Source organism: Limulus polyphemus, unplaced genomic scaffold (genome assembly GCF_000517525.1).
Source record: "Limulus polyphemus unplaced genomic scaffold, Limulus_polyphemus-2.1.2 Scaffold3699, whole genome shotgun sequence".
Classification (NCBI taxonomy): Eukaryota; Metazoa; Arthropoda; class Merostomata; order Xiphosura; family Limulidae; genus Limulus; species Limulus polyphemus.
In genome coordinates this window covers 95740-107150 of record NW_013669309.1, presented here as the reverse complement: position 1 = coordinate 107150, position 11411 = coordinate 95740, and the positions used below count along the sequence as shown (strand labels likewise).

At 35.0% G+C, this 11411-nt stretch overlaps 1 protein-coding gene across 2 annotated transcripts in view; it reads left to right on the top strand.

Annotated features, from left to right (window-relative positions):
- The window catches only part of LOC106469875 (RCC1-like G exchanging factor-like protein), a 51551-nt gene that overhangs the window by 6132 nt on the left and 34008 nt on the right, over positions 1-11411 (top strand). Inside the window, exon 2 of one of the 2 annotated variants that reach the window (XM_022398451.1) lies at positions 4110-8691. The exons of the other annotated variant lie outside the window; for it this stretch is intronic. Within the exon in view, the coding sequence (XP_022254159.1) occupies positions 4110-6595 (2486 nt within the window). The 3' untranslated portion in view covers positions 6596-8691. Of the gene's footprint in view, positions 1-4109; positions 8692-11411 lie in introns of those variants that run through there. 2 annotated transcript variants of the gene reach the window in all.

Below are 11411 nucleotides of genomic sequence, written 5' to 3'. Positions count from 1 at the left end.
GAAACTTAAATAAACATAGAACCCTGAATCTGTGTACGAGTTAATTGAAAAGTGCAGTTATTTTTCTAAGAATTGAAACTTAAATAAACATAGAACCCTGAATCTGTGTACGAGTTAATTGAAAAGTGCAGTTATTTTTCTAAGAATTGAAACTTAAATGAACAAAGTACCCTGGATCTGTGTACGAGTTAATTGGAAAGTGCGGTTATTTTCATGTTAAGAATTGAAGCTTAAATGAACCCTGGATCCGTGTACGAGTTAATTGAAAAGTGCGGTTATTTTTCTGTTAAAAATTGAAACTTAAATGAACAAAGAACCCTGGATCTGTGTATAAGTTAATTGAAAAGTGCAGTTATTTTTCTGTTAAGAATTGAAACTTAAATGAACAAAGAACCCTGGATCCATGTACGAGTTAATTGAAAAGTGGAGTTATCTTTCTAAGAATTGAAACTTAAATGAACAAAGAACCCTGGATCCGTGTACCAGTTAATTAAAAAGTGCAGATATTTTTCTAAAATATAATATTATCTTTGCCTCACTCGTTACTACATTATGTGTTAAACATTAATATTTTGACGAAACACAAATAAACAAACAAAATAGGTCTAGTTATAGTCCTAATCGATATTGTTGCAACAACTTTTGTGAGTTGGTAGAATTCTTAAATTGTTATTTTATTGCGCATGTCAGATTTCGGTGATATATGCCGTGGGAGCTAACACCGTAACCTGTTTATTCCTGCTTGTCTGGTTTTAAATCTCGTAAATGTAAAACGCCCTTCGCCTTATGGACTTCGAACATGGGAAATAAAACGCCATGATACATTTCTCGTATCTGGTAAAATATGAGTGCAACGAAGAAAGTAAAAATGTTAGATATTCCTTTTAATACCGGAAAATAATCCACTGTTTCAAGAGTAAACCTCGCTTTAAGATTTTTGTGGTTCCATATCATGGTAACAACTCTTTTTCTCAATTTACAAAACTTTTGTGTTTCTTTGGTTATCTTTATTGATGCTATGGTTACAGTCGGTCTCGACGTGGTAACAGGTCTTTTGCTCTGGTCATAGAATGTCGGTTTCTTCAGTTGTCCTCGTTGGTGTTATGGTTAGAGTTGATGTCGACGTGGTAACAGCTCTTTTGCTCTGATCGTTGAATGTCGGTTTCTTCAGTTGTCCTCGTTGGTGTTATGGTTACAGTTCGGTGTCGACGTGGTAACAGCTCTTTTGATCTGGTCAGAGAATGTCGGTTTCTTCAGTTGTCCTCGTTGGTGTTATGTTTACAGTCGGTGTGGACGTGGTAACAGCTCTTTTGCTCTGGTCAGAGAATGTCGGTTTCTTCAGTTGTCCTCGTTGGTGTTATGGTTACAGTCGGTGTCAACGTGGTAACAGCTCTTTTGCTCTGTTCATAGAATGTCGGTTTCTTCAGTTGTCCTCGTTGGTGTTATGGTTAGAGTCGGTGTCGACGTGGTAACAGCTCTTTTGCTCTGGTCAGAGAATGTCGGTTTCTTCAATTGTCCTCGTTAGCGCTAAGATAACTTTTGTCAGTGAAAAGAAAGCTATCAGGAAACCAACCAGTCTGATATATTTCGTACGTTCAAAGATCAGGCGTGCAACATTGGAGGTTATGTAATTTAACGTTGTTCTTTTGAAATATATTTAATTTTGCTCTCTCCCACATTTTAATCTCAAATTTCGCCCATAGATGTTGTAGATTTAAAATTAGACCAAGTGTATGCTGTACGAAACAAAACAAAACAACAGATAATATTTATTATGACCAAAAAAAGGAAGGCCGGTACAAAAAAGTTATACATGCAGATACCCATTTTCAAAATTTTAAATGAACTATTCAACCAATAGGAAAATGTCACACAACTGCCTATGGTAAACCAACCTACTTTTTGAAGGTCTAACGATAGAACGAAGACTATTCACTCGAGATTCAGAATAGATAGACAAATTTGCAAGACTTGAAAAAGTGCGTTATCCTAGCAGAATGGACAAAAAATGGAAGTCTAGAGTGACCAACCAGTCCTCAGAAGTGGCGTATGTACACTGAGCATGAAAAATACTTCATGTGAGCTTTCCCTAAATATCAGTCGATTTACAACTTAAAAGCTCTTTAAATTTGTACATCTTCGCGCACTTGTATCATCACTACTTACAAGATAGTAAGTAAAATGTGTCTGTTTTGTTGTTGAATTCCGCAGACAGCTACCCAAAGCCTATCTGCGTTATCCGTCCCTAATTTTCAAGTGATAGAATAGGCAAGATAGATAGGCAAGCTATGTAACATCATTTATCGCCAACTCTTGGACTATTTTACCAACGAATTGTGGGATTGACCGTCACATTATAATGTCCTCACAGCTGAAAGGGCGATCATGTTCGGTGACGGTATTCGAACCCGCGACCCGCAGATTGAGATTCTATTGCCCTAACTGCTAGGCCTTAAGTAAAATATGATTACTTGATTTATTAGCTCCATGACTTCACATGAGATAATTATTAACCATTATGTGAATTGTGGGTCGTCTCTACTACTATTAATACGGACTCAACTTTACCAGCAAACTAATAATATGTATTTAAAACACGCAAAAGGTGTGTAAATACGTGACTACGCAAGTACCAGTGCGATAATTTTGCTTTAACAAATATTCTTGGATGGAACCATGAAAATGTTGGTGATCTATTTAGATTTGTTTGTTTATAGTTAAGCACAATGGGCTATCGTGCTCTGTCCACCACGGGTATCGAAACCCGGTTTCTAGTGTTGTAAATCCGCAGAAGTACCGTTGTGCCACTGGGGGGCAATCTGTTTAGAAAGCCCTTTTTTCGAAAATGGCCGTAGATGTGAAAATCAGGAGTGTATTTATAATAAGTTTTAGGAATTGTTTTTTGTTTTGTAGGATGAACTATAAGTGGTCTATAGGATAAAATAATCTCAGATTTAGAACGCTAAACGTTGAGCTATTAATAATTTTGGCAACAATAGTTTTCTTAACATTTACTAGCTTCGACAAGTCTCTCTCACACTACGAAACAATATTCAGTACAGATGGTGAACAGAGGTAAAAAATAATTGTGACAATTGGCCAAAGCAACTGTCTCTGTAATCTTCGCAAAGGTTAATCCTAGCACTAAGAAGACTGGAAAAGGCGTGTATTTGTTTTTAATAGGTTGAAAAATATGTTTTACCAAATTAAGAATATAACCACCGAGAGTGTAAGATGCTTAATGAATATAACTTGGGATGTGGAGTACCCGTGAACTTAATTCTTATCTTCCATGGAATTTTGAATCCATGTCGTTTGCCGAGTCATGAAAAGTGCTGTTACTAAAGAAAGAACACCCCTCTAGCTTTTTTCAGGATAAATGATACAACAAGATGGGTTTAATGTGGGTGGATGAGAAACAGTCACGTCGGACCAAACCCTGTTAATTTTGTTGCTAAGTTACAAAACTTACGATGTCATCATCTTTCTCGTTTGAGCTCCGTGTCGATTTCCTGAAAATCTGTAGGAGTTGGAGCAAATGTAGACCGATTTTACCAGAAAAAACAAAACAAAAACAGAGTTGGTTCTGGAAAGGCTAAAGTCAACGCTGGTTATTCCGAATTGATGTAGTTGTGCAGCCTGACGATAAAGAAGTTCATGAAACATTAATTCCAAAATATACAAGTTATATTTTATGGAACCTACGTTAGTGAGAATTTAAATTGGTGATTCTTAGCTAGCGAGTAATCATTTTAACGTTCACTTTATTTGGTAAATATTGAGTTCAGGTAGGAACATTTGTGTTTGTTCTTTTCTAGATATTTCAGCTTCATTGTCTACCTGTTTGTCATTTAACACGAAGCTACGCGATTGATTCTTTGTACAGTGCCCACCACGGGTATCAAAACCCATTTTTTTTTTATTTCAGCACGTTGTTATTTTGAGTCGTGAAACTGAACAATCGAATTCCTTCTCTTTAGTTAATTAAATGTCATCATTAAATCATGGTACGTAGTATCCATAAGTCACTGGACTATTTGTAAATTTACAAATAAACATTTTGGTGTTACTAATTAATAAATATAAACTTTTTTGTTGTTTTTCTGCAGGAGGTGTTGCAGGAAGTATCTGGCTAAGGATTATTTTCTTTTGGACTCTCACCATTGTATTATTCTGTCATGAAGTTCAACCTCAGGCGCAAAAAAATACTACAGATGAAAATAAAGGCTTGAAAATTAGTTTTCTTTATAGATGCTATAATGAATCAAGAGAGAATTACAGGGTGAGGCTTTATCTTTGGAAAACAATTGTTGTTGATATTATGGATATCTACAAGTTAGAGACTCTCGTTCCAAGAGAAACTGTACGTCTGAACATATCAAGAGGAAATTACCCTTTTTTAAGTCGTCCATTGTTTTCCAGTATAAACAATTTATACAGCCTTGGGTTGATTGAAAGCAACATCAATAACGTAACATCAACGCTATTTACTGGATTGTATAATTTGCTTGTTTTGGATCTAAGACAGAATAAAATACAGACTTTAGATCCTCTACTCTTCTTAGAAACGCCCAAAATAGTAGAAATTAACCTTTCTAATAATTTAATTTTTTCATTTCAACTTATCTCAGAAGCTCTTTCTACGCTAAGATTTTTGTTGAGATTGGATCTTTCAAGCAACTCTTACTTTCGGGACTTGTACAAAGAGGATTTACAAGTTTTACAGAACAGTTCCATAAAAAAACTATTATTACAAAACTGTAGCTTAACTGTGGTTGAAGAAGGGGCACTAGGAGTCTTTGAAAATTTGAATATATTGAATCTGGACAACAACCTTATGTCTGAAGAGGCGTTAAAGAATACTACATTAGGCCTAACAAACACAAAAATTCAGATATTGTATCTACGTTATCTCCGCCATTTGATAAAGTTTCCTTCGTACGGTATCGCATCTCTTTCAAACACTTCCATAAAGTTTTTGTATTTGGATAAAAATTACCTGAATTCTGCTTATTCACTTCCTTATATGCCCTTTTTAAAAGTTTTTTCCTTAAATTATTGTTCAATTCCGTTTCTTTGTAGTTTTCAAAATGTTTCAGAATTAGAAGAACTATACCTTATCGGAAACAACATAATATCTATTGATAGTGGGGAATTTGTTTCGCTTACAAATCTACGAAAACTTGATATGACGGATAACGGAAACGAAAAAGTGCGATTTGCACTAGGAAAACGTCAGTTTTCTACTTTGGTAAATTTAGAAAAACTTTATCTTAGTAAAATCTATATGTATGATACTCTCAAAAGAAATGATTTGTACGGCCTTATAAACTTAAAGGTATTAGACCTTTCATTAAACTACATAGAAATAGAGGACTTTGCATTCGAAACCTTACGATCTCTTCAATTTCTTAGCTTAGTGGATAATAAAATGAAATATTTATCTAATTACACATTTTATGGTCTTGAAAATCTCCACTTCCTTTTTTTGAAAGGAAATCTCTTAGTTCTAGAAAACAATACTTACCCTTTTCAAATGACGCCTTCTTTACAAGCTTTGTTTTTGGACTACAATGAAATAAAATTATTGCAGCCTAGAATGTTCTCTTTCTGCACAAATCTCAAAAATCTGACCTTGTCACACAACAATTTAGTGGCTTGGAATGAACCTGTATTTTCAAATAAATCCAATTTAATATCACTACATTTAGATAACAACGATATAAGTTACGTTACCCAAGCTATGTTGAAGGATTTTCAGAACCTGCAGTATCTAATTCTTTCCCGTAACCCATTTGATTGTTATACGTGCGGAATGGACGTTTTCCAACAATGGTTGAAAAGTACCAACGTTTCGATTGGAGACCTTAACGTATCTCTAGCGTATTCCTGTGAAGGAACGAAAAAACTAGAAGGTCAGTCCATTCTAAGTGTAGAGATACCAACAGACCACTGCAGAGTTCACTTTGTTAATATCGTATTAATTTTATCGACAACTTTAACCTGCATCGCAAGTTTCATTACGGTTGTAACCCTGGTCGGTTACCGCTTTCGTTGGTATATCAAGTACTATTGGTTTTGGTTACGCACAAAAGTAAAACGATATCGAGAGATCGAAGAAGGCAATAATTATGTCTATGACGTTTTCGTTTCCTACAATAACACCGAGGTAGAATGGGTATATCGTAAACTATTGCCTACTATAGAGACCGATGAAACTCAACTTAAGGTTTGTATCCACGACAGAGACTTTGAACTTGGAAGACCAATAACCGAAAATATTCTCCAAGCAATCACGAAAAGTAGAAAGACACTTCTCGTTCTTTCGGATTCTTTTGTGAAAAGTAATTGGTGTATGTTTGAACTTCATATGGCACAATGTCGGCTGCTGGACGAGAGTCGTGACGCGCTCATTTTGGTCTGTTTGAGTAAAGTTGACGAGAAGCTTATTTCAAAGAACCTGAAATACTTAATGAAGACAAGAACGTACATACACTGGACAGAAGATTCTGTGGGACAAAAGCTTTTCTGGAAAAGACTAAATCTTGCTTTGTCTAAAACTAACGCGCAAGGGGATATTATAAATCAGGTGTAAAAATCGTGTATATACGGTATTGATATTTTATGTGTGTTAAACTCGAGATGTAAAAGACCTGAGTATTTATTTGCTTTAGCGAACATGCTGGATGTAAAGCAACAAGAAACTACTCAGAAGGTTGAGGTAACCAATGTGATACAAATGTAGTAGGTAGTCAATATACCATTGATTTAGGACCTGTAAATGTTAGCTGGTTGTCTTAGGAAAGTGAGAAAGCTACTTTATAATTAAAAAAAATTTACTGTTAATTAGTCTGCCACTAGGAGGCAGCTACATGTATAAAGTTGTAATTTGTAAATTCACAATGTTATTATTTACTTGAATTGTATTCACTGCCTATTTACAGCTTGAAAATGTGTTTGATTTATTATTTGAACGCTGTATGTTAAATATTGCTTTCAATTTGCCAGTTGTTTTATCCAGCTCGTAGTGTATTAAGCTTCATATGATGTGATTTAAAATAACTACGAAAGTTTTAGGATTTTTCTTTCTGCTCCATATGTTGCTTTTTTATTTCGTATGATAAACGAAAAACTTTTTGTCAAAGTGTTATGTAACATAAGCGTTACATTTTATCAGTGTTTCTTGGTTTGTTATTCGTTGATTTGGGCATACAGACAGGTGTTTAAGTAGACACAGCCTTAGAAGCCGTTAGATGACTACAGTAAGTCATAGAAAAGGACACCTATGTATGGAAACTCAACTCTTCAGTCTGGAATTTACTTACAACACTGAACAAATACGGAAACAAAAAGCACATCGACCGAATTTTTTATTATTTTTTAAATTTCGTACAACGCTACTCGAGGGCTCTCTGCATTAGCCATACATAGTTTTGAAGCGACAGACTAGAAGGACATTAATTAGAAATGAGTGTCCGCAAAGTAACATGTCGAAAGCCCACTAACCACCAAGGGGTAATCATGTATGTTAAAAATGAATCAAAACTAGGTGCACTGTGGTATACAAGAATCAGATCTAGGTTCACGTTCATGTACAAGATTCATAAATACCTCTAAATTACCAACAATTATAAATACATATTTTGTGATGCAGAGTGGTAAAGTTGTCATGCATAACGTTGTGACGTACAAGAAGGGGTAAAATTACTCGTAAACAGTACTATATTACTGAATAACTAGTTGCATACTACACCATTTCTTATGATTATTTACTAGAGCTAACAATACACTAATAGATAAATTATTGAAGGAACACCTATAAATAGCCGTATATTACACCATGACTTATAATTATTTACTAAAAGTTACAATACACTAATAAATATATTATTGAAAAAATGTCTGTAACTTCCAAGAAGTTACAGCATGATTTGTAACTATTTTCCAGAACTAAAAATATACAACGTAAGAGTAGTGTCATGATAATTGGATGAAGGTTTTGTGGTCTAAAGGTTCATCTTCAAAGTACTTTGAGCAGATAGGAGTGTTGAAATATTGTGAAAATCCCAAGAATCTGGCGATGCATTTTGTGAACAGGTCAGGCTATTATAGATGTGTAATAATTTAAGAAATATTTAGGTGGCATTATTCAAGAACTTTGATTATCTTGAAGGCCCTAGTGATATCCAAAGATTATCAATGCATTTTGTTGACTAAATATACCCAATAATGCTTTTCATGTATTCAGCACTGATGGACTACTTCAGGATGACAATGCCACCATCCGCCCTTTGATACAAAACTGGTTTTGGGCTCATTGCAGTCTCCAAATCTCTTCTTGGAGAAATGGTGCCAAATATCGCTAGATAGCTGTTGTCATCCTGTGTATTTAATGTCATGTCGTTATTGATACCGTCATAAAAGTCAGGAATAACCCAATCCTTTATTAGGCTCATTCTGTAATTTTTGGATCATTCAATGTGTAAACGCTCCTTGCTAATGCTTCACTGTCTAATATAAATGCAATTCTATTCGGCTTCCTTAATCTGTAAGAATGAACATTAACTTAGTAAATGAAATTTGAATCAGAAGTGCAATAAAACACTTCTTTATCGGCACCAGTTCATTAATAAAACGATCCCCAATGTTTCAGCAGTAAGACAAAAGGCTTACAACACTAAAAACTGGGGTTTGATACCCATAATAGTCACAGCACAGACTGTTCATTATGTAACTTTGTGCTTAACAACAAACAAAAATTAATTCAACAACTCACAACTGGCCATATCAACATTGATTGTTCACCAGATATACCACATTAATTAATTCAACAACTCACAACTGGCCATATCAACATTGATTGTTCACCAGATATACCACATTATAACATAACATGCAAACAAAAACCGGGCCAATTATTTATTCAAAGTTGTCCTTGCATCCCAAGGTTTAAACCCGCCTTTTATTTTTCGTAGGTTCATCAATTCCTCTCTTAAACATGCTGACCAATACTGATGGCAACTTATTTTATGAGTTAATCTCTCTGTTAGAAAACAAAACTGTCTTAATTGGAGCCTGCCCCTCGGTGGCACAGCGGTATGTCTGCGGACTTACAACGCTAGAAAACTGGTTTCGATACCCATGGTGGGCAGAGCACAGATAGCCCTTGTGTAGCTTTGTGCATAATTAAAAAACAACAAAAAAATAATAATTGGATCCTAGCTTGTGTTTTCCTCGTCCTATAACCTTCAACATATCGCTCTAATAAATCAGAGACTTTTGTTCTACCGATATCTCAGTTGTAATTAACTTTCCCAGAATTATCCTACTAGCCCCCTAGTAGCAAATATATGAACATCTTTTTAAGACGAAGAGTACACAGTATTCAAAGTGAAGCCTAACTAGTGCTTGTATAAAGAGAAAATTGCATCTTTTGATATTTAATGAATATTCTTATACATATACTTTATGATTCTATTAGTTCTACTGCTAGAAACATACTTCTGCCTGATTGGCTTAAGTCATCTATCTATCGCTATGTTAAGATCCTTTTCTTTAGTCATGGTGTTGAATGAGTTCCTGTGTATATCAAACGCAGGATCCATATTATAACGTAAATGTATTACATTACAATTACTCTAATTAAATGTCATTTGCCAAGTATTTGTCTAGCTTACCATTTGATCCAAGTCATTCTGCAATACAGCCTCAGTACAGCTAGAAATACCCAATAGTTTAATTTCAGTAAATTTTAACAATTTACAAATTATGCTTCTATCAATATCATTAATGTAAGTATGAAAGAACAAAGGACCATGCACAGAAATACGAAACATGATTCTAATAAAAAAAAAAGTAAGGTCCAGTTTGACTGGATTCTATTAATAATAACATTTAGCTTTCTTTTACATAACCACCGTACAATCCAATCAACTGGTATTTCCCCAACCTCCAACACTTATATCTTCTGATACAGTGTACTGTGCGGTACTTTAATAAAACTTTCTGAAAGTTCAAGTTCACCACCAAAACTAACTGGCTTATGATTTCCAGGGAAACTTTTATCACATCCTTTAAAATTATAAGTAACATTAACAACTCTGCAATCGTCATGCACTTACTCACTGTCTATTGATCCACCAAAACTCAGGGGGAGATTCTTGCATATCTGGAAAAAACACTACCTGGTTCTGGTGCTTTATTTGTTTTTAATCTCACAATCTTTCTATTTACCATCAAGGGATCAACATCTACAGGATTCAAGTCAATTCCGATAATTACCACTGGATGCTAAAGTTCAGGAATATTGCTAACATTGTTAAAACAGAAGAAAAGAAAACATGTAAAAGCCCATCCATCTCGTAATATTACTCCAACCAAAGCCTTGCCTACATCATCATTTAAGGTCCCATTCCCCCAGCAGAATGTTTTACTTATCTTAACACACTTAATGAAATCCTTAATGTTAAAATTAGTTTTCCATTATCAGGCAGCTGTTTTTCATAAGCCCCTTTTGATTTGGTAGTTTCTTTAACCCAAACCATAAATGTCTTGTATTAATGTAAATATTTCTCCTTCTCTGTAAACTTAAGCTCAGGGCCGGCATTAGCAAGTGCGAGGCCTAAGGCAAGGACCGGCCAAAACAGAAGTTATAGATAATCTTTATTTCAGTTGAATTCAATATGGCGAACTGACTTCACCCTAGGCTTATCTCAATGCAAATATGAGCAACTTATGTCCTCTAACAAAAATAAAATAAAATTATAAAAGCAAGGCAGCTGCCTGGCCTACCTTACCCAAAAGCCGGCCCTGCTTAAGCTTCTTCAACTAATGTAAGTAAAGTGTTTATAATTTGTTTTGAAAACATCATAGCATAAGAAGGTATAAAACTCTGTTACGACAGCGGAAGTCACGTGACGCTAGTAACACGTCATTATATTTTCGAAGGTTCGTGAATGCTCGAGTGTTTACTAGAGTGCGGTATTCTTGTATATAAGACTGCCAAGAAGTGACGGCAACAATGGTATTGAATTGCAGACAGAGATAGATACGGAAAATTGAGTCAAGCGCTTGAATCGTTCGTTGTGAATTATAGCGTTTGTTTAAGTTATAGCGTGACTGTGGAAATTAAGTGTATTGCAAAGTTGTATTGAGAAAGAATAAACTAGTTGTTGCGTCATCGAGATCACGTGACAATTCTCACGCCCACTTGTTTCTAGAACTATCCCGTATCTTGGCGAATGCTCTAGTATTTGCTAGATAGGGTAGGCTGGTATATAAAAGAGGGGTAAGGTAATGTGTGTGTAGATACTGAGTAATTGAACTGCAGTCACAGGGTATTGTTGAAGTTAACGTTCATTCGTTACAGTGTTGTTTTAGCGCGAGTATTGAGATTAAGTGTATCGCAGAGT